We start from the raw sequence: 26,622 nt of genomic DNA on the forward strand, positions 1-26,622 counted from the left end.
CAATCATACAACCTCTCCATCCTACTAACCTACCACCCTAACACTCATAGCAATCATACACCCTCTCAATCCTACCCTCCTACCATCATAACACCCATAGCAGTCATACACCCTCTCCATCCTACCCTCCTACCATCCTAACACCCATAGCAACCATACACTCTCTCCATCCTACTTTCCTACCATCCTAACACCCATAGCAATCATACACTCTCTCCATCCTACCATCCTACCATCCCAACACCCATAGCAATCATACACCCTCTCCATCCTACCCTCCTACCATCCCAACACCCATAGCAATCATACACCCTCTCCATTCTACTCTCCTACCACCCTAACACCCATAGCAACCATACACCTCTCAATCCTACCCTCCTACCATCCTTACACCCATAACAATCATACAACCTCTCCATCCTACTCTCCTACCACCCTAACACCCATAACAATCATACACCCTCTCCATCCTACCCTCCTACCATCCTAACACCCATAGCAATCATACAACCTCTCCATCCTACTCTCCTACCATCCTAACACACATAGCATTCATACAACCTCTCCATCCTACTTTCCTACCATCCTAACACCCACAGCAATCATACAACCTCTCCATCCTACTTTCCTACCGTCCTAACACCCATTGCAATCATACAACCTCTCCATCCTACTCTCCTACCACCCTAACACACATAACAATCATACACCCTCTCCATCCTACCCTCCTACCATCCTAACACCCACAGCAATCATACACTCTCTCGATCCTACTCTCCTACCATCCTACCCCTTCCCATTTTTCGTTTCGAGCGTACATATATGTATAAATGTTAGCATTGCTTTTGAACGTATCTATTCATTGCACATTCGCTAAACCTCAACAAGATAATATTTGACGGAATGGCGTCCGTTTGTAAAACGATATGGGTACTTCAAGATTCTCTTTTTTGACATTTTATGGTGGTCAGGGTACTGAAGGGAACATATTAATATATGTGAAGCAGTGATGGGAAGTTTAGTCTGACAACGTGATGGTTTTAAATCCTTCTAGCACCCTTAGGCAGCATGGTTTGTATACTCCCCAGGGAGTTGAGAATGATAACTGGCATGCGAACGGATCCACTGGTCGGGGAACAAATAAAACCGCATTGGAGCAAATACTAGTTCCTGGATACCTGCGATATATAAATGTATGATATAATAATAATCTTAATATAAGAACATAGATTCCTTGTGACATAATCTGTGGCTATATTTCTGTGTTGTCTGACATGACAAGCCAGCCCTCACCTCCCTCCACCACCACCAGGATGTTGTGGTTGAAGACGTCCCGACACTCCTTCGTCACACACTTCTTAGTGACCCTCTCGCCGACAGCAACAACCTCCTCATCTACATCGGTGCAACCTGGAACACACATGAACATCGATGAACATCCATACCATGGACAGCCTCTCACTGTCATGTATCCAATATAAAACGGCCACTCGTCCTAAGTACAACGAGGAAATAGAATCTACATTTGAGTGAGTATGTTTTTACGCCGCTTTTAGCAATATTCAAGCAATATCACGGCGAGGGGCATCAGAAATGGCTTCACACATTGTCCCCATATCGTGAATCGAACCTAGATCTTCGGTGTGACGAGCGAACGCTTTAACCACTAGGCTACAATTTGCATACCTACCGCAATACCGCTGTTTCATTCCTTCAGATACTTTGGAACCAATACCATCTATTCTTTAAGGAAGGCCCGACGACCACAATTCTCTCAACATTTTAATTAATGATTCATTGTGTTTGTCAGCACCATACGCGTGGTTTTGCCTGACTGGTGAATGTCACTGTGGTCGTGTCACCTACCGCAGCCGATGGGGCTGTAGAAGCAGGAGTTGATGAGGGTGTTGTTGTCCCCGGTCTTGATAAAGGGTAAAGATCCATTCATCTCCCGGAGGACGCCATCATTAACGTCACAGAAGCTCCAGAACTGGATCTTGTGGTTCATTCCTGAAAACAATACATACAACCTTTACCTTCCTAATAGGGGCATGGATGGTGTCCAACTCGATGTGCACAGTTGCGTCCCTTTGGAGAGACAGGAACAAAAGGTCGTGGATTCAAAACCAAAGTTGTAAACTCCTACGACATACGTCGATGTCAAATTTCCTCCCGCATTAAGCGGATACGCCTATATGAAACTAACTTTTCAAAGCAGCGCTTATCAACACTCACTGTTTTAAAGACCCTTTATGTCGAGCAATATTACAGCAGCTCCTGACTTTGGTGTCTACATTTTCAAACTTTTGATGTACAATCGAGCATGCTCTTTCTACAATCTTTTCTGGAGCGTCATACGACCCTTGCTCAAAAGTTGTTTGATCGGGTCTACAACATTCAAAGCTTTAGCTTTCAAAACGTTTTATGGTAGACATGTGGAGGACATTTCCAAATTTGACGCATCAGTTACCAAAATGATGTCTCATGCAATTCCCTATTTTCACTTGTTCGTTAAGGTTTCCGTGTTTTTTCCAAGCGAACAATTGACTTGCCTTTGCATGGGTTTGTGACGGGTGCCATCGGTAAGGCAGGTGACGCTCACCTTTTCGCCAACCCCTCACATCGTCACCATATGATAGATTCATAAAGACATGCTCGTGATATAGTCGGCGGAATTATACAATGGACTCTGCTTTCAGAAGCGATTCCTTGTGAATATGGAAATGTTTATTGTCTCTATTGAATAACCATGCCAAGGTCAACCAAGGGAATGGGTTGTATATGTGAGTTTTCTGCTTATTTAACATTGCCTGTATATTTCAACTTGTCTACATTGATTTGTTATTAAAATAGCTAGCATGCCTCTGAAAGGGATATGTATGTTCAGTACACAACATTAGTAGGTTTACACGTGTCACTATCAAGAGAAGTAAAACAGACTTTTCATAACTAACAACTTCAAATCATTATAAAGAAGGTATATCTGCAAGAAGGTCCTAAAATAATCAAGTGACCTTTACCTCTGACTTGTTGACATTCCGACTCATTGTTAGCCATGAACAACACAAACTGGTGTTTGGCCGGCAGCACGATGGGGCGTTCGATTTCACCATCATATCTGCAGCAGAACTCCATACGGGTGGTAGTGCAGGTGAAGTTACCGTCGGGGAGGGCCCCCACTGTGACGTTGGTGGCGTTGCATACGTGGTTGTTCATCTCCACGAACCCCTCTTCGAAGCCTGGAATATCAGGAAACAGATCTCATCACCATTAAATTTATTCTGTACATTCTCTTTAATTTCAAAACTTTTACTGCTCTCATGCTATTGCTTTTTCGTGCTGGACATCAACAACGAGTCAAAAGTCGCTGTGAAGAGTGATGTCCCTTACGTGTGTCAGGCACCTATGCTCGCGAGTTCGAATACAAGATTCGCGCTCATTATGTTTGTGGGTTTATCAGCATCGTACCGTCAATAGAGTTGACTTACATCACATTAAACTTTCTTTAAACATCAAGATGCTGATGGACCGATGCTGCTGGACAATGCGTATTCGGTTCTTGTGAGCTACTAGTTTGTTGTTTAACGCCGCACTCAGCAATATTCCAGCTATATGACGGCGGTCTGTAAATAATCGACTCTGGACCAGACAATCCAGTGATTGACATCATGAGCATCGATCAACGCAATTGGGATCGATGGCATGCATCAACCAAGTCAGCAAGCCTGACCGCCCGATCCCGTCAGGCGCCTTTTAAGACAAGCATAGTCTCCTTTTACGGCAAGTATGGGTTGCTGAAGACCTATTCTACCCCTGAATCTTAACGGGTCTGTGAGCTACTAACTGTTATATGGCAGTGTAATGTATTGTTAAACAATGATTGTAACTGTATGACATTGTTTCTGTTGAGATTCGGTCCCATTGTATTTTGACAGAGATTAGTTGTCAGGAATGTAGTACTGTTTAATGTAAGCAGTTTTGAGGAAGTTTGAATATTTAGATGCCAGTGTGATGTGTTAACTTCCGGAATAACGTGGTCTGTGATGTTGTTATAGAAACATGTAAAATGTTCTATGTTGTGACGGCACCATGTGGAAATTTCCCGTAGCTAGTTAGACTGTATTTTAGGGGACAAGATTGTGCCTCTCGTATCTCTCACACATTTCATTACATCAAGACCAGCTTATTTGTGAGGATCACTCATCACCCCTGATTCCCTGCCCAGGCCAGCTTGATCACCGTCGCCTCTGGGTGAATAATATATGCATCACTGTATTTTACTGTCACCACTGTCAAATACTGACCACTGCTATCACAGCATATTTTTTCATTAAATAGTTTACTATTACTCTATTGTGTACTGCTATTGTAATTGATGTAATTTGTATTGATTTGTAAACCTAGAGAATTGTTGTAAAACATTTGTTGATTGTATACCATTTGTTGGTTGTTAGTTGGTTTCACACTAAATTATTTTACGTACAGATTTCTCGGTTAACATACCGTATGAATTTAGGAATCGACACGTAACATTAAAAAATATCCCAAATACAGAGCTACAAACATTGAAGTTCGTGTTTCATCTCACAAACGAACAACTCATTTGTGACTACTCCGACGTATGTGAAAGACTACCTACCATCCGGACACGTCCCATTGAACCTGAGGATGCAGTATCGGCCAGCTTCCCAGTATGTCTGGTACAGTGGGATGATGGAGGGGTCGTCCACGTCGTGATGCACGCAGAAGTGGTGGTCCAACTCGAGGGCGGTGTAGTTGCCTTTCAGGAAGAACTCCTGGGACTTGTAGTTGCAGCCGTCCCCGCACTGCTTGTACCAACTCTCACGCCAGAAGTTCTCCCCATAGTTGGGGCATCCTCCCACAGGTTCGGGCAGGGCGTAGTGACCTCGAGGCCACATCATCACATCTGAAGCATCATGTGTAAGGTGAGATGTCGAGGGCGGATCAAACATTTTTAAAACATTTGTAAGTGGTTCAAAATATCAAAATCCTCTCTCAGACAGTTTTACTGACTACAACATAGTACATTTGGTTTTCAAAAAGGGGGAGGGGGCCGTCCGGACCCCCTGGACCCTAACTCTGGATCCGCCTATGAGTGTAACACATGAATCATGCATATGTTATTCCTTCATTAAAGTGAGTGAGTGAGTTGGGTTTAACGCCGCTTTTAACAGTATTCCAGTTATATCACGACGTGTCAGCTTAACGTGGGAGGAAAGCCCGAAGTGATACAGGTCTTAGACGTTTACCACTTCGGTGAAACCCACGAGCACTGGAATGGTGCTGACAAACCTAGAAACATAATTGGGTTGAACCTGGACTCGAACCCACAATCATAGGTTTCTGGCGTGTCCGAGGGACGCAACTCTGCACAGCGAATTGCGGCGCCTTAGACGACTGGGCCACCCGTGCCCGTAATATGTTAATAATGGATAATGTTGACGTTAATATTGTTCCCATTCCTTCACCAACACAATTACATCCCCTCATCTCTCCCGTGTCCACCCCATGGTGTATATATCAGTTCCATGACCAACACTACCCTCATACCTATCCTCTATAAACCATTTTCGAAAAACTTCTAAATGTGTTTTTTATCATGTGTTCAACACACAACAACGCTCAGTTCCTATCTTTAAAAAGCTTGTTTATAAACAAAACACACATTATTTGCTCGTGGTAGGTATGAGCTATTACCACTGACATACAATCTTGTATCAGCATTGAAACATGCATGTGTATTTCACATTCGTGACCAACTCGTGTTATTCCGAGACAAGCCGAATAGCGACTGGTGCGCCTCTTATCGCCATTTTTACGACCGGGTTCCATCTTAGCGCAAACGGGCATACCTAAAACAATTGTCAACTCTTTGCGTTATGGTTCACATATATTTTCCCATATATTATATTTATTTCAGATGCAATTTAAAGCAAATCGGGACATGCGGAATTATACAGTATGATTGAACATATTTAACTTTTTCTTGGGTATATTTTTAGATGCAGGACATATGTAAAATCAAAAATTATTTCTGAGGGATTCTTTGACGAAGAATTTTAATTCATACGCGCATTCTGATTGGTGTGTCGTATTTTCGCACATAACATTCATCGATAGAGGGACGAGTCTTCTTGCAGGTTACGGAAAGGGGCGAGTGGTGACGAATGGTGTATTTCACTGCACGTGTCTCTCTCAGCACGCACCATGGGAATGTGTGAGGATCCTGGCCCTCAACTTGTCCTGCCTTTCACCGGTACACTGGTAGACTGCACACTCGTCCTGCCAGAAGCTCAGCATCGGCTTGCACGGCTTCTCCACGTCATGGGTCAGGCAGCCTGGGGGTAGAAGACAAGTCTCAGGGGGGACATAGTGGATTATACCTTCATGTATCGCCTTCTTGGTTGATAACAATTATATTCGTTTTCGCGTTATATATTTATGATTATTAAGAATATCCATATAACAAATAAGTTGTTTTTCGTACAGTAGTAGTATGCGACCTATATAATGGCAAGCTGTATATAATCGAATCTGGATCCGTTGACAAAACCATCAAGCAAGTCTCCATGCATGACCGCCCGATCCATTTAGTCGCATCGTACGACAATGAGACCTATTTTGTTTGTTTGTTTGTTGTTGAACGCCTAACTCAGCCATGTTCCAGCTATATGATGGTGGCCAGTAAATAATCGAGTCTAGACCAGACAATCCAGTGATTGACATCACGAGCATGGATACATGCAATTGTGATACGATGACATGCATCAACCTAGTCAGCGAGCCTGAACCCCCGATCCCGTTAGTCGCCTCTTACGACAAGCATAGTCGCCTTTTACGGCAAGCATGGGTTGCTGAAGACCTATTCCATACCTGATCTCGACGGGTCGAGACCTTGATCGACCCGGAACCTCCACGCATATGTATATAGAATGGAAGAAACAATATGTGTATTTTCATGGCCACAGTTGCTTGTGGTTATTATTGTAGTCAGAACTGTTTTGACAAGAATAAAAATGGACGTACCTGTCTTGACTTTCTTCATCACATAACAGCCATCATCTATCTGGCATTCAAAGGTGTCACAGTGTTCCACTGCCTTTTGTCCTACCTTGTAGCAGTTGCCGTCCTTCCACACACAGGCTGGGAGACACAGGAGAACATTGCAATACATGTAGACGCTTTCATTGTTGAATTGCATTTGATACCTAACTGATGAAATTGCGTCCTAATGTACCGATGTCAAAGTGACACCGAAATATGTTTTGTTTGTTTTGCTTATTTTATTGTTTGTTGTTTAACGTCTAACTCAGCAATATTCCAGCTATATACGGCGGTCTGTAAATAATCGAGTCTGGAACAGACAATCCAGTGATTGACATCATCAGCATCGATCCACGCAATTGGGATACGATGACATGCATCAGCCAAGTCGGCGAGTCTGACCATCCGATCCCGTTACTCGCCTCTTACGACAAGCATAGTCGCCTCTTACGGCAAGCATGGGTTGCGGGAAACATTCTAACTCGGATCTTCACGGGTCCCGAAATAGGTAGAGGACATGTATGTCCAGTTTATTCACATCACGACAAACCATCAACTAATGGAAACAGTTAAGGGGTATTACAAAGAAGATTATTTATACGAGTTAGTGGGTTGGATATAAAGTCGCTTTGAACAGTACTTCAATTATATCACGGCGTGTCAGCTTAATGTGTGAGGAAAGCCCCAACTGATACAGGTCTTAGATGTTTACCACTTCGGTGAAACCCACGAGCACGGGTATGGTGCTGACAAACCTAGAAACATAATTGGGTCGAACCTGGACTCGAACCCACAATCATAGGTTTCTGGCGTGCCCAAGGGAGGCAACTCTAGACAGCGAACTGCGGTGCCTTATACGACTGGGCCACCCGTGCCTCTATCCCAATACCAGTGAGATGACAACATGATTAACCCGCGTTCGAAGTTAGTTGTCATTGTTGCGTCTATTCAATTCAGATCAACTCAGGCTATTGAATTCAAAGACTTTGACACACATACAATGATACAAATGAATGACATTGCCAATAGTGTTACTCCGTTGAATCAGTTAAGATTCTCAGCAGAACACGATCCTTATAGATGAGTGAGTGAGTGAGTCAGTATGGTTTTACGCCGCTTTTCGCAATATTCCAGCAATATCACGGCGGGGGAACTCTTAATATGAAGGTAATTATGAGTGATTATCATTATGTCACCGGATAGTAGTGTAGACATAGTGTCAGGCACATCATCTGTTTCCTCTTTCTCCGTGTTTAGGAGTTGAACAGGGTGACGCTCTTTTACCTGCTTCTTCTAGCTCATATGTAGAGAAGTCGTTTTCCACGTTACATCGGTACCGGAAACATCCCTCGGCCCACGTGCTGTTCCTTTCCCGACACTCGCCCTTGAAGGAACAACCTGGAAGTACAAATCAGATGTTAAATACAAGAATCTTATAACTTGGGTTTTACACCGCTTAATTATCACATCAGAGGCTTCACACATTACATCCATATCGGGAATCCAACCCGGGCCTTCAGAGTGACGATCGAACGTTTTAACCACTACGCTTCCCTATCGCCCTTCAAAGTATAAGAAATCGAGGACAGAAATGTATTCTTAAAATATTTATTGAACAAAATTAAATAAATACATTCATGGAATACTTCAAATGTAGCTTACAACCATTTTAAATTTAATGTGGATTTGTTTGCTTTGGAGTATTTCAGACATACTTAAGTGAGTGAGTATGGTTTTACGCCGCTTTTAGCAATATTCCAGCAATATCACGACGGGGGACGCCAGAAATGGGCTTCACACATTGTACCCATGTCGGGAATCGAACCCAGGTCTCCAGCGTTGCGGGCGAACGCTTTAACCACAAGGCTACCCCACCACCTCAAGACATACTTTAAGAAACGAGATCCGCATGTTGGCTTTCTTATTTGTGACAGCCATATTTGAAAATTGTTAGCTGAGTTCACTCACCAGCCTTTATAGGGAGAAAGACGCCATTGTCAACACACTGGTACTTGGTGCAGGGGTCACTCTGAGACTCCCACACGTCGCCTTTGTCGTAGTAGACGCCGTAGTAAAAGCAGGAGCAGATCCACGGCACACACCTGTCATCTGTGGGGTAAACATAGCACCCAATGAGTGGTCAGTGTGGCATGTTAAAATTAAGAACGAGCTGTTGAGTGAGTGGTTTGAATATTAACATATCCTTCTAAGTGTCAACAAAACCAGCATCTTCCCGAGGCAAGGGAGTGAACTAACTGTAAAAGTCCAACGGGGTCACTTGCAATGTTTTTATTTAGGAATAAAAACGTGTGTCTAACCTAGCGCTCACCACATGGACAATTGGCATGGTTATATTATTTCTATTAGTAAGTATAAGCACCAAAAGAAGAGTCTCTTGTAAATTTTCTTCTAAATCAATTTTCTGCGTGGGTTGACGTCACTTATGGCGCCTCGACAGTTTCATCAATAGATTTATTGAGTTATTCCAACGTTTTCACCATCTATTGATCAGTACTTTGCTCAATCATTGAAGCGTATTGCCAGCGTGTATATGCAGAACGGGCTATAGGTTGATATAATCAGAAACATTATCTACAATTCGGACGTACCATAGAGATTAGATTGTCCTTTTTTTCACGCAAGAAGTTAAAATGGATGCGGGCGTATCTTCAGGCCATAAGTGTTCCTGTTTTATTATTGTTAACATATGATCATGGAACAGACAAGGCCACAAAAGCAGCGCTGCAAAACGTCAGACGAAATGAATCCTAGTTTAAAACGGTTTATCTATGAACGACGTATTTTGTGTGTGGACAGTGACGTGGGTGTCGTTATCGTTACCGTGAAGTTATGTATTAACGTTGCGAACTATTTCATAAGAGAGGTACAGATGTTGAGATGTTAAATAACAAATCAAACTGTAAATAAAAGCGACAAAATTCATTCACCAATCATAAGAAATGTATTGTACGATTTCAGCTATATCATGAGCATGTGTTCATGAACTACAACCAAATAGTTATGATACCAGGTATTCGCGAAAAGATGACATCCGTCACAAACACATGCAAAGGCAAGGCATCTGTTCACCTGAATAAACATGAGTACATATGGTACAAGTCAAAATAGGGAATATGGACATCATTTTTGTCACTGATGCGTCAAATTTAAAATATCCTCCACATGTCTACCAAAAATCACGTTTCGAAAAAAACTTTATATAACATGTACGTTGCCGAGAGTAATCAGTTCCGGATCAACGGGATCCTGACTGTAGATAACCTTCACATGAAAGTAGATGCTTTACTTAAATGTTTCACAGTTGTGCGGATGTTTGACAGTAGTGCGACCACCCCTTGATGGTAAAAAATACGTTCGCGGGTTAAAGAAACGAATAAAGAAACTACGAATAAAACGATAATTCCTGGAACGAAATCTCAAGAAAATCTAAAAGAATAAACTGCTGGTCCGTTTGGTAAGCTGATATTAGTAATGTGTACGTGACTTGTGTGTGTGCCTATGTAGGTGTAGGAACTATATGGCAATGAGTCACGTGGTGCGTACCGTCACAGGACATTATTTGTAAATCATATCAATTGTTTGTTTGTTGTTTAACGCCGCACTCAGAAATATTCCAACTATGTGACGGTGGTCTGTAAATACTCGAGTCTGGACCAGACAATCAAGTGATTGACATCATGAGCATCGATCTACGCAATTGGGATCGAAGACAAGCATCAAGCAAGTCAGCGAGCCTGACCACCCGATCCCGTTAGTCTCCTCTTACGACAAGCATAGTCGTCTTTTACGGCAAGCATAGTCGCCTTTTTACGGCAAGCATGGGTTGCTGAAGACCTATTATACCTCGGATATTCACGGGTACATATGAACTGAACAAAATCTACATTACACATACTTTCCTCAGACAACACGTGGAGTTATATAAATCCCTTGTCAACGAGAAAGAAAATGTTCAATGAAATCATTTCGTCAACGCTACCCTCCTTCTTATCATTCCGGACACTTATCAAACCACAAACACATGCCTATTTCCATTTCAATACGACATTTGACAGCACGTCATTCAACAGCAAACAGAAATACATTAAATCAAGACACTTTGATCTGCAGTTTGTATTTATTAAACCGGAGACCCTTTATCCCCTGAGATTATGCAAACACGGCCTTGTGTATACTGTATAGTATATTAGCATGTTCTTTCTCCAGCTAACCGGTCGAATATGTATTTATTTGTATCCAGTAAACGTGCTGTATTTATATTCAATATCTACGCCATTAAGGTCGGTTAGGTACTTAATCAGCTTACATATCAACATGTTGGCGCCAGATGGCGCGTGCACAAGGTCCTGGTATAACAGACACCGGTTAAAGAAAATTACGTCAAGTTTCGCCTCTACAAGCTCTAAGGTCTTTAAAAATAAATATCTTTGTCGGGCAGATAGCTACAGATATGGGGTGAGCGGAAGCGATAATTAAGTAATAATCATTGATGAAAGCTATCATTTAAGGAGATGAAGAGAAGAGGTGTTACCACTGCTTCATGGGGATGATGTCCTCTCTTTACAAAAATCATTATTCTGTATATTAAAGACACCACCAGTGTAAACAGATTCAGTAAGGTACATTTGTGTTTGTACATCAATGGGGCTATCACAGGACATATATTATCCTCCTAAAGACATGACCATCACCGTTCTATAAATGTATTTTGAGTGACAGAACGGCTTACGCCGCTTTTAGCAGGACACCAGACGTGGACTTCACACATTGTACCCATGTGAGGAATCGAACCCGGATTTTATGATCAGCGAATGTTTTCACCATTAGGTTATCCAACCGTCCCCGCATTGCACAGATATTCGTCGGGAAATCTCCTGTTTCAAATTGAGGAGGTTTTCAACGTATATTTGAAACCTGGGAATTTCATTTGTAACCGAACTCGACAGGGTTTTCGTTTCTGTAAAATGCATAAGTTTATGCCGCGACAGGATTGATGTCAGACTGAAACAATCATTCAGGAAGGTAACACGCTCTCGGGCGAAAACAATTCGGAGATGCTATTTAACATTAGAAAAACTACTGTGTCTTGAAATTTTTGGTAGTCTAACTGTAGATTAGATAACTGATTTTCATTTTATTTTGGCCAATGAGAAACATGCATTCATTGCCATGCCGGTTGTATGTACTCAATGCGCAAACTAAACTTTGTACTGATATCTGATGCTTCGATACTAACACGAAGGGCATGGGTTGGCTAGCTGTCTATGGCGCAACAATGTCCTGTGTGGAGTTGCGGCCCTGGGGCGTACCGGAAACCGTTAATCGTGGGTTCGAATCCCAGATTCGCCCTGATGAATCTAGGTGTTTCAACATCGTATCCTTGCTCGTTGTAAACCTCTAAGAGCTGCATCAATTAAGTCTTTCCTCCAACATCAAGCTGACACGCCGTGATATAACTGATTTTTTTTTTTAAATCAGCGTTATTCCAAACACACTCACTCATTACTAGCATGTTGACAAATCATATTTCTTAAGCACTCTTCAGAAAACTGTTTCAATTTTTTAAACAGATAATATAACTAAAAAAAGATAAACGAATTCTAAATTTAATCGTATAATAATTATATTATTATATTTTAGAATATGTCTGTGTTTAAGTCAAGCGGTACTACAATAGTAATGTGGAGCGATGTGTCGGTAACGTCCCTCACTAAGCATGACCTCAAATACATTTCGGAGCGGTCGGGTAGCCCAGCAGTAAACGTGTATACTGTATGACGGGGGGCACGTGTGAGTTGTGCAGAGTTGCGTCCCTTAGGCACGCCAGAAACCTATGATCGTGGGTTCGAATCCCGGTTCGCCCAGATTATGTTTCTAGCTTTGTCAGCACCATACCCGTGCTCGTGGGTTTCACCGAAGTGGTAAACGTCTGAGACCTGCATCACTTCGGGCTTTCCTCCCACATTAAGCTGACACGCCGTGATATGACTGGAATACTGTCACTCACTCACTGTACGACGGTGCCACGTCACTAGACCAGGTTTGAATCCTCAAGTTCATGTGCACAAGGTGTGAAGTTAAAAAATAGTGTCCTCGGTCGTGACATGGCAGGAATAACAGTAGTATGGCTCACAGACAATTGTGACACCTGTAACTGGAATTATGACAGTGTTATACGGGATCACAGGGTTTTGTGACGTGAGTAATACTTTTAAAATCATTTGACCGATGCTGACTCAAAGTCAAGGTTCTTGTCATGTCCACAACTTTAGAGCATTATTTATTCCCTGTATGGGCAGAAGACCAATCTATTTATTAATTCAAACTACAAACGCAAACAGTCAATACGGCCCAAAGGCCAGTCCCAGCATGCTTTCCAAGCTGTTGATATATATATATATGTTATCGGTTTCCGTTATATAATTCAGTCCAGCATTTCATAAATAGTTTATTTCTCTTAAAATTGCTTAAGTTGTATATTGTTTGGTTTTAACCAAATATTTTTTATGCCTTACTGGTGCTTTATTTTAAGATTGTAGTTTTGTATGTGTTGTCCTTTTTGTCTGTAGTGTATACCTTCATTCATATTTCCTCTCTCAATCATCACCCACAAGACCCACGTGAAGATCCGTGTCAGATTTGTTCTTCCGCAACACGTGATTGTCGTAAGAGGCGACTAAAGGGACAGGGTGATCAGACGCGTTGACTTGATTGATGCATGCCATCGTATCCCAGTTGCGTAGACGATGCTCATGATGGCAATCACTGGATTGTCAGGACCAGAATCGATTATTTACAGACCGCCGTCATATAGCTGGAATATTGCTGAGAGCGGCGTTAAATAACAAACAAACTGTCCATAAGACTAATAACCATTAATCTTTTCGCCTTTAACTCTCTACCTGTTTCCTGTCAGTTAATGCCATTAATCACTGTTAGGCAAGGGCATTAGTGCTTGTATTTCAAGCAGGATGTCATCACAATAAAATATATACACTGTAGGACAAATATAAGTGAACCTTACCAGTATTTGGGTTTCCGCCATGCGCAGTGACAGTAGCCACATGTACTGTCACCATGAGGCCCACCAACAGGGGGAGCCACCCCGTCAGACCCCCTCCCCTCGGGGTACGGCTGTCAGCCATAACGGTTCGTCTGACTACTCTCGTCCTGAAACATAAAGGGAAGGATTCAATACATTTCTCTGATCGGTCCCCGTACATGGATCTCCGTGGACAAAACTGGTACCTTCCTGTATCCCCTCACATATATAATGGATAGTATTACATTTTTGTATCCTAATATCAGTCAGCGTGTTCAATTCTGTACCAATATGATGGCGATGGGGACGCCTAGCGGTTAAAGTGTTTTTAGTCTCCAACGTGATATTGGAAGAATATTGCTAAAAGTGGTGTAAAAGAATACCCACTCACTATATCAATATAATAATACACTAACTGATTTCCTCATATTAAAACACAATCCACAATCGTCAGAGATTCGCTGTACAAAGCAAAATCGTCATTTCGCCATTTTCACCAACATCGTACTCACTGGAATAATCCATTCAGAGGTTCATGTTTGCTGTCTTTTGTGTTTAGTAGCAATCATGGCATGGCACTTATTTTTATCCTTTCGTAAAAGAAACATCAGTATAAAGCTTTGTATATTGCCTCATTTCTATTGACCACGAGAAAGAGATGCGACCTTAACCCAACGCAACTGTAACTATTGTTTGTTTGTTGTTTTACGCCGCACTCAGCACAATTCCAGTTGGTGGAGTCTACTGGTGTCCACCACTTTACCTAAAATTTTAGTAAAAGATAGGTAAAAGTAATAAGTAATTAGTGTGGGTTTATAATGCTTATAATTATTTCCTTCTACACTATGAGTAAACGAAAACACAATTCGTACGTTTCCTACCCAAACCAGACCCTGAATTATGATGAAAACACTGGCTATGCAACAGTGGAACCATATACAGGGTCAAGTATTTGAAAGGCATTTAGAAGTGATACACAGAAGGATGAGAATTTATGGAAATCAACTTCTTCGGAGTATATGCTTACTCCTTCATCCCCTGAAATAAGCACATACTCCGACACGCTGTGTTCCTCATAATACAGAAGTTGACATCCATAAATTCTCTTCCGCGTGTATAGGATGGTCAATTAATGTTTTAACAATGCTACACTATACGGATTTTTTTCTATTATTTCTCTACTATGTTCGTCGTGTTGGTAAATAATACAATAATTTTAAATCATTTGATTTTCTCTAATTGTTTTACTTACTAAACCTTACTACTGTTCGTTATCCGCATTGTCAGATGACAACTGTCGGAATTACTTTCATCGCCATCGATGCCCCTTGCTGCCACTGAAAGAAGAGTTGATGTACAACGGCCTCTCTGACATCCAGCACACAGACTGCCACACCTTTAACATTTACCTGTACAGTTTATCTGACTGCCTGTTACATGATTTATTTATATCATATAAATATATATTGTTAACAAATAACAATTTATATATTGTTTTCTATATTGACCAGTGCCTAGAATAAAGTCTTTAACATGTCGTTGTGTTAGTCGTTAAGGAGTAGCGCCGTGTGGACAGGCTGTAATTACTCAACTATAGTCAGTACCGCTTTATAGACAAACCTTATGAACATTTGTCTGCATAGCGGCCCATAACCAAAGTGTACTCATGTGTGCAGGGAAACGTGACAGTCACTGCACAAATACCAAATACTCTGCAGCTCGTATTCCCCATACGTTTTTATCGCTGTAGGTATTTATCACTGTAGGCATTAGTCACTGTAGGCATTTATCACTGTAGGCATTAGTCACTGTAGGCATTAGTCACTGTAAGCATTTAGCACTGTAGGTATTTATCACTGTAGACCTTAGTCACTGTAGGCATTAGTCACTGTAGGTATTTATCACTGCAGGCATTTATCACTGTAGGCATCAGTCACTGTAGACATTAGTCACTGTAGGCATTAGTCACTGTAGGTATTTATCACTGTAGGCATTTATAACTGTAGGCATTAGTCACTCTAGGCATTAGTCACTGTGGACATTAGTCACTGTAGACATTAGTCACTGTAGGTATTTATCACTGTAGGCATTAGTCACTGTAGGCATTTATCACTGTAGGCATTTAGCACTGTGGGCATTTAGCACTGTAAACATTTAACACTGAAGGTATTAGTCACTGTAGGCATTAGCCACTGTAGGCATTTAGCACTGTAAGCATTTAGCACTGTTGGCATTAGTCACTGTAGGCATTAGCCACTGTAGGCATTAGTCACTGTAGGCATTTAGTCTACTATTACTCATCCCCATGTAACTTTCTCCAACCAAACACAAATAAAGCATGGCGCCTGGCGCTGTGCAATAACACCGATGTCTGATATCGGAAATAATATCCTAGTAAGTACATAGTCACATGTCGAGAGGAACTGATGCATACCGCTCCATCAATCATTTCGAACTCACTGCACAAGTCAATACTTGTCTACAATATAATGCTTAGAGATGCAGTGTTGTGGCCTTTGAAGTTATTTTTTACCAAATTTTATTTTCTATTCATTCATGGTTTTGTTATATTCTGCTCAACATGAAATTTATAACTTCTTTGAGTGGCATTTAGAAGTTGGAATGATGAAGTAAGACGAGTTCTATGGATGAACAAAAAAGAAGTTGTTCATCCATAGAACTCGTCTTAGTTCATGAAATTTATATTTTATGCTTTACTTCATGGTGAGATTGATCAGGTGTTTGAAGGGCGTATTAGAGTACATCTGTTATTTCACCTTTATGTCGGACAAAGGGACACGGATTGCTAGGTTGTCCAAGACACAACAATTCGCAAGGTAGAGTTACGTCACTTAGACGTTCAGGATTCTATTATCGATGTGTCAAATCCCACATACGGCCTGATTAGGACACCGGTGATCGTGGGTTTCATCAAAACGGTAAACGTCTAGGATCAGCATACATTCTGGACTTAAATCACTGAAACTGAAATATTGTTGAAAGTGGCGTTAAACTCAACTCACTCACTCACGCCGGAGGAAGGCCCACGGTGTAGCAGGTAGAGCTTCTACGGTCGAGGCTGGTACAAGCTGACCCTACGGCAAGTTAAGGCTAATATGTCTCAGAATGTATCCAGTATCTGACATATCATCTTCCCGAGGCGGGGCGGTCGGGTAGCCTAGTGGTTAAAGCGTTCGCTCGTCACGCCGAAGACCCGGGTTCGATTCCCGACATGGGTACAATGTGTGAAGCCTATTTCTGGTGTCTCCCGCCGTGATATTGCTGGAATATTGCTAAAAGCAGCGTAAAACCATACTCACTCACTCACTCTTCCTGGGACAAGCGTGTCAAGATCAAAGTCAAGTTTCTTGAAACAAGATTTTGATGAACAAGACTAGTGTACGCTCTTGCCTCCGGAGGATGCTGACTTATAGAATACACCGGGGATACTTTACAGTTGAACACACACTAAATGTTCCATAATAACATTAGAATAACCATGTATACCTATTGTTATTAGTGCGTCAGTACGGTGGCCCATAAGAGACATGGAGCCTGTTTTTCCATATTTTGATATTTCACTTTATCGTAACCTTTTGCAAATTAACACGATTTGTCATACAAATATGTGATAAATCATGTGTGATAATATTTCCACCGCGGTGGAAATAGTTTTATGTGGTTTCATTTTAGTTTTTGACATTTTCGCTTTTGTTTTTGACATTTTCGTTTTTGTTTTTGACATTTCCATTTTAGTTTTTGACATTTTTGCTTCACATTTCAGCGACTCAATAGCTACTTGAAAGTACATTTTACACGTTTCGGTTGTTTTTATACATGATTTATAACATATTTGTATGAAAAATTGTGTTAATTTACTGAAGGTTACGGTAAAAGTAAGTGAAACATCAAAACATTGAAAAACAGACTCCATGTCCCTTATGGGCCACCGTACGTCAGTATGTATAGTTCTTTCAAACACTCGTTGGAATAGAACCCTACTACCACGGGACTGTATTAGACCAACAATCACTTTGCACACACTCAGCAACCCAGCAACTGTCTTGTCCTGACTTGATGATGTCCACCAGCAGATATTGTTGCAAACAACGTGTGAAACAACCTTTTTTTGTTTTTCTGTTGTATGTAATTATACGGCGGTGATGTGGTTACATCGGTTTGTCATCTTTCCCTGAGAGAATCTGTATCACATCACGTCTACCGCCTTTGTGTAAAGGGGGACATGTCAAGAGATCGCGTGTGGGAGCGTTTAAGTGTGAGAGACTAAAGACGATTGGACAGATCTCGAAATGCCTAAATGCTGTTTTATTTTTATGTTTTAAGTTATATGACAGCCTCCCGTACATGATCGAGCATGGACCTAGCAAACCAGTGGTTAACAATATGAGCACACTGTCGGGGTTCGATGACACACAATCAGGCAGGGCATACGCTGCAACCATACGATCCTTATGCGAGTCTACTCTAATGACAGTCATGGAGTACTAGGGGGGCTATTCCGCCTAGGAAATGATGTAAACTGCCGGGCAGAAGAAAGTATACAATTGAAAATTTGATTTGACCAACACATTACAAACGTTTTCAACCGCCGTCATAAAGCGTTAAACAACAAACAAACAAAAAAAACGTTTTCAAGAAGTTACTTGGCTGAAAACAGTCGCCGAAACACAGTAAATTTAAGGCCCAAAACACCCGTATCAAATACATCTTCATTGAAATACAATTATTATTTTTCATTTTTAGCCACCATCAAAGATGATTGTATACTTTCCTTTCCCCGGCAGTTTAGATAAAATGACAATTTACCGTCCACAACAATATCAATGTTCCACTGTCATATACGAAGTATTATGGTATATATATCCAAAGACGAATTTTATCATACAAGCATATTGATAACTGAACATTCATAATAATTATGATGACGATGTGGTTTTACAGATAGATCAATAATTTAACTGTGTACTCTACAAGGCACTTGTCAAGACGGCCAAGGCTATAGCGGTGCCGTTTACATACGTATTGATGTCCAAATAATGGCACGTGTGTTTATCGCCAAAGCTAAATGAAAAAAAACATGTCACGCAACATGTCTAAGGCAGCACTTTTATTTGAAATTTGAATTTGTTTTAATTCAAAATTTGAAAAAGAATTTTGTATAAAACCCAAAGAGTCCATTTCCGCCCATTGAAAGACCAGAGTTTTAGTTTACTTTTGTATATAAATACATTATTAGGGTTCATTTCCGCTTTGAGTATGTTTTGATAATTAAATATTATGTCCCACCACAAAGACGTTTAATTAAATTCAGTAGCTTACTTCAAATTTCTTTTTTAAAAATATAGATACATCCTTCTTCGTACAAATTACACTTGAATGACGAGAGCTGTTTTACGAATATACAATATAATATACTTAACACAATCCTGTCACACCACCAGAAAACTGTACGTCGCTGACATTTTGACCGCCGCCATGTTAGTAGTACATATACAGATCTACTTGTCACCTACTTGTGATATATACAACCAATATGATAATCAATGACATTACCTTAATCTGTAACGGAAATATTCTCAAATAAAAGTCAACCTACCTGTTGAGGTGTATAGTTTAACAACTCAAAACATTCATTTTAGAGCCAGTTCTCCTGTACACCGAAACCTCAGAATTGAGCCAAAGCCTTTCCGACAAAGTTTGCCGTCTTTTATTTGGCTTCGATCGCTGGAGTATTGTTCGACTCCTGAAGTCGTCACTAGGGCTGGTGACAGCTTGTCTTGTTAATAGATGGCAATGAAGTTGAGGTAAATATTAACTGCCGCCAAATCGATGGTGTCAGGGCACACCTGAAAACCAGCTATGCTGTTATTCAACGTGTTGTTCGATAATCGACGGCCCAGGTGGCAATGAATACATTGAACAATTATAGGCTTTAAGATATATGAGAAGTTTTTCTGAGATTTACTGAGGATATGTGTTAGTTTGTGTACGTGAATTTGGAATCTAAACATTTTAATGTAAATAGGTACGCCAAACAATAATTAATTAAGAAAGAATTTATGGATGAACAACTTCTTTATTACAATTTGGAGCGACTTTTCGGTGTAGATTCTATCACCGTTATCAATCGGGTGATGACAATAATTAGATAAATGATTAAATAACGAATGAAAGGGATAGTGGTTGAATTTGTAAAGAAAGGGGACAAAATAACTTAGGGGCAAAAGAAAGTATACCGAGTTTGATGTTTATTTAATTGAAAATTGAAAGAACTGTTGTTTAATTTGATTATGTCTATTTAACCATCATTCCCGCAACAGTTTGTAAAATGTAATCTGTGGCTGGGTAATTTTGTGTAAAAATGAATTGCTTCAAAGAAACCTGGGGTGTGAATTTGCAGCCATAATGCCCCAACCATGTATGAAATGCAAACTATTGCCGAGTTTTTTTTATTGATTTTCAAAGATAAGTGAGTGAGTGAGTGAGCGAGCGAGCGAGCGAGCGAGTGAGTATGGTTTTACACCGCTTTTACCAATATTCAAGCAATATCACGGAGGTGGACACCAGAAATGGGCTTCACACATTGTTCGGCGTGACGAGCGAACGCTTTAACCACTAGACTACCCGACCGCTCCCATTTCGTTTAAAGCAAATGCAAGTGATATGAGTGGTGGAATCTGATTGGTCAGTAGGAGGGACATAGAAGGGACATAACTCGTAATAGACTCTTGTGGCGCTACGATCGAGCCTAAAGAATTCCAGCCTATTTCGGCACGGGTGAAAACTGGACTTTAACAGTCAGTTAACTCCCTTGCCTCGGGAAGATGTCTTCGTGCGATCTCTAGGACGTCTCGTGGAAATATTTATTCGATGGGGATGTATTTGATACGGGTGTTGTGTTTTTTCCTTAAGTTTGCAATGTTTCGGCAACTGTTTTCAGCCTAGTAATGTTTTGATTGTTCTTAATTGTTTGATCAAATCCAATTTTCAAGTATATACTTTTTTAGCCCAGCTGCATTGAGTGGATTGATAGGACCTAGTACCTCATGCTTGTCGTTAGAACACTTTTATGTGGATCACGTGGTCACAGTGTGTGACCTGGATGGTTGTCATTTTAAACCACGGTTTGACCTGCAGGGCCCAGATTTGATCTCTCCAGGCCGCCGCGATGCAGTGGCGTTGTATTGACCGTATAACCACTTTCACCGTATAATCACTCAGACTGCAGAAACGTAATCAAAATGTTAAACATCTATGTCCTCAGCCAACACGAGCTTTAAAAAAAGATGAGTTGCCAAGGTGGATCATAATTAGATGTTGTTCGAGTTGTTCGTAAAACCCAACTCACTAACTCTGCAAGGTAGCCGAAAATCATTTTACCGCTATAAGATGATTGTGAGTTCACCTTGGTAAGTATAAGAGAGCAAAGCTCCACTGACACGCGCGCGCATACGCACGCACGCACGCACGCACGCACGCACGCACACATACACACACATCCCCGCCTCAACACTTCCCATTGCTGACCTTGACATACTGGTATATGAGTGATGCCATGTGTATTACCACACTAGTAAAATGTACCAAAAATAGGGAGGGACATTAAGGTCTATGGATTATACCATGCGTATAGTCAAGAGGACAATAACGTCTATGGATTATATCATGTGTATAGTCAGAGGGACATCAAGGTCTATGGATTATGCCATGTATATAGTCAGGGGGACTTCGAGGTATATGGATTATACCATGTGTATAGTCAGGAGGACATTCATGACTCTAGATTATACCATGCGTATAGTCAGGAGGACATCAAGGTCTATGGATTAAACCCCATGTATATAGTCAGAGGGACATTAAGGTCTATGGATTATACCATGTGTTTAGTCAGAGGGACATTAAAGTCTATTGATTATACCATGTGTATAGTCAGAGGGACATTAAGGTCTATGGATTATACCATGTGTTTAGTCAGAGGGACATTAAAGTCTATGGATTATTCCATGTGTATAGTTAGGAGGACATTTATGACTATGGATTATACCATGTGTATAGTCATGAGGACATCAAGGTCTATGGATTATACCATGTATATAGTCAGGAGGACTTCGAGGTTTATGGATTATACCATGTATATAGTCAGGAGGACTTCGAGGTATTTGGATTATACCATGTGTATAGTCAGAGGGACATTAAGGTCTATGGATTATATCATGTATATAGTCAGGGGGACATCAAAGTCTATGGATTATACCATGTATATAGTCAGGAGGACTTCGAGGTTTATGGATTATACCATGTATATAGTCAGGAGGACTTCGAGGTATATGGATTATACCATGTGTATAGTCAGAGGGACATTAAGGTCTATGGATTATATCATGTATATAGTCAGGGGGACATTAAGGTCTATGGATTATACCATGTGTATAGTTAGAAGGACATTTATGACTATGGATTATACCATGTATATAGTCAAGAGGACATCAAGGTCTATGGATTATACCATGTGTATAGTCAGGAGGACATTAAGGTCTATGAATTATACCACATGTACAGTCAAGAGGACATCAATGTCAAATAATTTTATCATGTGTAAAGCCAAGAGGACATCACCGCGTATCCTGTCATACGGATTGGCCGAAACTCTGAATACACAATCGATAATATTCCAACAGAAAGTCGCTTGTTTAACTAACCAAAGCCGTGAACGTTCCGGAGCAGAATGTATCCAAGTGCCCAATGTTTGTTGTGAACGAATCACGAGAACTGGGTGTTGACAATGTGTGACCTATCTGATGGTGTGCCATCATGTCTCGGCCCCGTGAAGATCCTGCTTAGAATAGGTCTTCAGCAACCCATGCTTGTCGTAAAAGGCGACTGTACTTGTCTCAAGAGCTAGTTGGTTCGCTCCTATGCATCTTACCTGTGAAGATCCGGGTTACAATAGGTCTTCGGCAACCCATGCTTGTTGTAAGAGGCGACTGACTTGGTTGATGCATGTCATCGTTTCCAAATTGCGTAGAATGATGCTCATGATGTCAGTCACTAGATAGTCTGGTCCAAACTTGATATTATTTACAGACCGCCGTCATGTAGCTGGAATAGTGCTGGGTGCGGCGTTAAACAATAAAACAAATATCATTGCTCACGCTATCAACCACAGGTCTCTCTCCGACGCAGACTCGATTATTAAGAAACCGACGTGATAAGTTCTAAGTGTGGTTTTACCCCGCCGTGCGGAATTAAACTCGTGGACTCGGCGTGACGAGCGAACACTTTAACCACGAGGCCCCTCACTATGATAACACCTATCACAGCATTATACCGTCTCAAATATGCCGCAGCTTGCCATTGACATTTGTGTATATGTCTTCATATTTACAATCAAATGTCACCAAAACCTGACACCGCGCCTGGCGCAAACTATCGACATGTGTGTCCATATCAGTTTCATGTGTTGCAGGGACAGCTGGGTGATGCTCTCATTCCATATGATTAACACACCACAGAGTCACTTTTTTCTATTCTTAACTGATTGTAATAACCTACACCACGTATGTGTGATCTCAGCCGAACACTTGACACGTCTCTACTTCACATGAGAGTGAGTGAGTCAATATTGTTTTTACTACACGACATGAGAGTGAGTCAACATTGTTTTTACTTCACATGAGAGTGAGTGAGGCAATATTGTTTTTACTACACGACATGAGAGTGAGTGAGTCAATATTGTTTTTACTACACGACATGAGAGTGAGCCAGTCTATATTGTTTTTATTTTACGACATAAGAGTGAGTGAGTCAACATTGTTTTTACTTCACATGAGAGTGAGTGAGGCAATATTGTTTTTACTACACGACATGAGAGTGAGTGAGGCAATATTGTTTTTACTACACGACATGAGAGTGAGTCAACATTGTTTTTACTTCACATGAGAGTGAGTGAGGCAATATTGTTTTTACTTCACATGAGAGTGAGTGAGGCAATATTGTTTTTACTACACGACATGAGAGTGAGCCAGTCTATATTGTTTTTATTTTACGACATAAGAGTGAGTGAGTCAACATTGTTTTTACTTCACATGAGAGTGAGTGAGGCAATATTGTTTTTACTACACGACATGAGAGTGAGTGAGTCAATATTGTTTTTACTACACGACATGAGAGTGAGCCAGTCTATATTGTTTTTATTTTACGACATAAGAGTGAGTGAGTCAACATTGTTTTTACTTCACATGAGAGTGAGTGAGTCAATATTGTTTTTACTACACGACATGAGAGTGAGTGGGTCAATATTGTTTTTACTACACGACATGAGAGTGAGCCAGTCTATATTGTTTTTATTTTACGACATAAGAGTGAGTGAGTCAACATTGTTTTTACTTCACATGAGAGTGAGTGAGGCAATATTATTTTTACTACACGACATGAGAGTGAGTGAGTCAATATTGTTTTTACTACACGACATGAGAGTGAGCCAGTCTATATTGTTTTTATTTTACGACATAAGAGTGAGTGAGTCAACATTGTTTTTACTTCACATGAGAGTGAGTGAGTCAATATTGTTTTTACTACACGACATGAGAGTGAGTGAGTCAATATTGTTTTTACTACACGACATGAGAGTGAGCCAGTCTATATTGTTTTTATTTTACGACATAAGAGTGAGTGAGTCAACATTGTTTTTACTTCACATGAGAGTGAGTGAGTCAATATTGTTTTTACTACACGACATGAGAGTGAGTGAGTCAATATTGTTTTTACTACACGACATGAGAGTGAGCCAGTCTATATTGTTTTTATTTTACGACATAAGAGTGAGTGAGTCAACATTGTTTTTACTTCACATGAGAGTGAGTGAGTCAATATTGTTTTTACTACACGACATGAGAGTGAGTGAGTCAATATTGTTTTTACTACACGACATGAGAGTGAGCCAGTCTATATTGTTTTTATTTTACGACATAAGAGTGAGTGAGTCAACATTGTTTTTACTTCACATGAGAGTGAGTCAATATAGTTTTTACTTCACATGAGAGTGAGTCAATATTGTTTTTACTTCACGACATTAGAGTGAGCCAGTCTATATTGTTTTTATTTTACGACATAAGAGTGAGTGAGTCAACATTGTTTTTACTTCACATATGAGAGTGAGTCAATATTGTTTTTACTTCACATGAGAGTGAGGCAATATTGTTTTTACTTCACGACATTAGAGTGAGCCAGTCTATATTGTTTTTATTTTACGACATAAGAGTGAGTGAGTCAACATTGTTTTTACTTCACATGAGAGTGAGTGAGGCAATATTGTTTTTACTACACGACATGAGAGTGAGTGAGTCAATGATTTTACTTCACATGTGAGTGAGTGAGTAAGGAAACATTGTTTAACGCTAAAATCCCCAATACGCCTGCTACATCACTACAGACCCCTGAAGATTCCGGAGTAGAATAGGTCTTCAGCAACCCATACTTGCCGTAAAAGGTGACTATGCTTGTCGTAAAAGGCGACTGACGGGATCGGGTGGTCAGGCTCGCTGACTTGGTTGATACATGTCATCGATCCCAATTGCGTGGATCGATGCTCATCATGTCAATCACTGGATTGTCTGGTCCAGACTCGATTATTTTACAGACCGCCGTCATATAGCTGGAATATTGCTGAGTGCGGCGTTAAACAACAAACGAACAAACAAACGAAACATCACTACAGCCTGTCTAGGGCATATTTTGGGATGAAAAAAGGGAAGAGAAAGGATCTTTCTTTGACTGTTTCTAAAATACACTGTCAATGCACGGTAGCCCACCTAATTATGTGGTCAACGGTTTAAAATGATAAAGACAACAAAGACAGCCACTAAATAAAGATTGCAGTCAGCATGGACCATTTCCGGCATATATACTGAGGAACCCACTAAAACCCTAATGATTTGAAGAAAAAAGTATGTCAGCCAAAAATAAAACAAGGTCGAAATATATAAGATTGTTAAAAGGCGGAATATATGCGTTGAGTCCTACTACTTACAAAACAAATTCCAGATGTCATTATGATTGATAAATTTTCCAATATGGCTACTGTGGCGGCAGTTGTTTTTATATCTAGAGAGAATATATGATGAGTTACGATTGATTCCTGTCATTCAACTTTCACAGTATAAATTATTTAACGTGTCTTGGAAATTTTGGGTTCTATCTAGTTGCTACTGAAAAGTGTGAATCGCCAACAGCTGACATATTTGAAAGTCATATATACTATAAACAAATGTTCTACATTGATTCTAGCTGTATTATGTGCACTTATAATGTAAGTCATGTAAAGGAGTGACATTCAATATACCTCTGTCGGTACAAATGGGACGAACTTAATTTTAAGTTCATTAAGGATCTATCATACATTCTGTATCCTATCCTTTCAGAACAAGGCAGTCATTTTTTAAAGCGAGTATGTGAGTGAGTGAGTGAGTGGGTGG

At 40.6% G+C, this 26,622-nt stretch overlaps 1 protein-coding gene across 1 annotated transcript in view; it reads right to left on the bottom strand.

The window, feature by feature from the left end:
- LOC124131060 overlaps positions 1–19,871 on the bottom strand; it is a 34,076-nt gene extending 14,205 nt beyond the window's left edge. Inside the window, exons 1-10 of the mRNA XM_046494146.2 lie at positions 19,746–19,871; positions 14,111–14,256; positions 9,034–9,174; positions 8,350–8,463; positions 7,048–7,164; positions 6,228–6,359; positions 4,640–4,927; positions 3,021–3,239; positions 1,867–2,010; positions 1,294–1,410 (exon numbers count right to left, since the gene is read on the bottom strand). Of these exons, the coding sequence (XP_046350102.2) occupies positions 1,294–1,410; positions 1,867–2,010; positions 3,021–3,239; positions 4,640–4,927; positions 6,228–6,359; positions 7,048–7,164; positions 8,350–8,463; positions 9,034–9,174; positions 14,111–14,231 (1,393 nt within the window). The 5' untranslated portion in view covers positions 14,232–14,256; positions 19,746–19,871. The remainder of the gene's footprint in view (positions 1–1,293; positions 1,411–1,866; positions 2,011–3,020; positions 3,240–4,639; positions 4,928–6,227; positions 6,360–7,047; positions 7,165–8,349; positions 8,464–9,033; positions 9,175–14,110; positions 14,257–19,745) is intronic.
- Positions 19,872–26,622: the final 6,751 nt, after the last annotated feature.

Source organism: Haliotis rufescens, unplaced genomic scaffold (assembly GCF_023055435.1).
Source record: "Haliotis rufescens isolate VD_foot unplaced genomic scaffold, xgHalRufe1.0.p SCAF_20, whole genome shotgun sequence".
Lineage (NCBI taxonomy): Eukaryota > Metazoa > Mollusca > Gastropoda > Lepetellida > Haliotidae > Haliotis > Haliotis rufescens.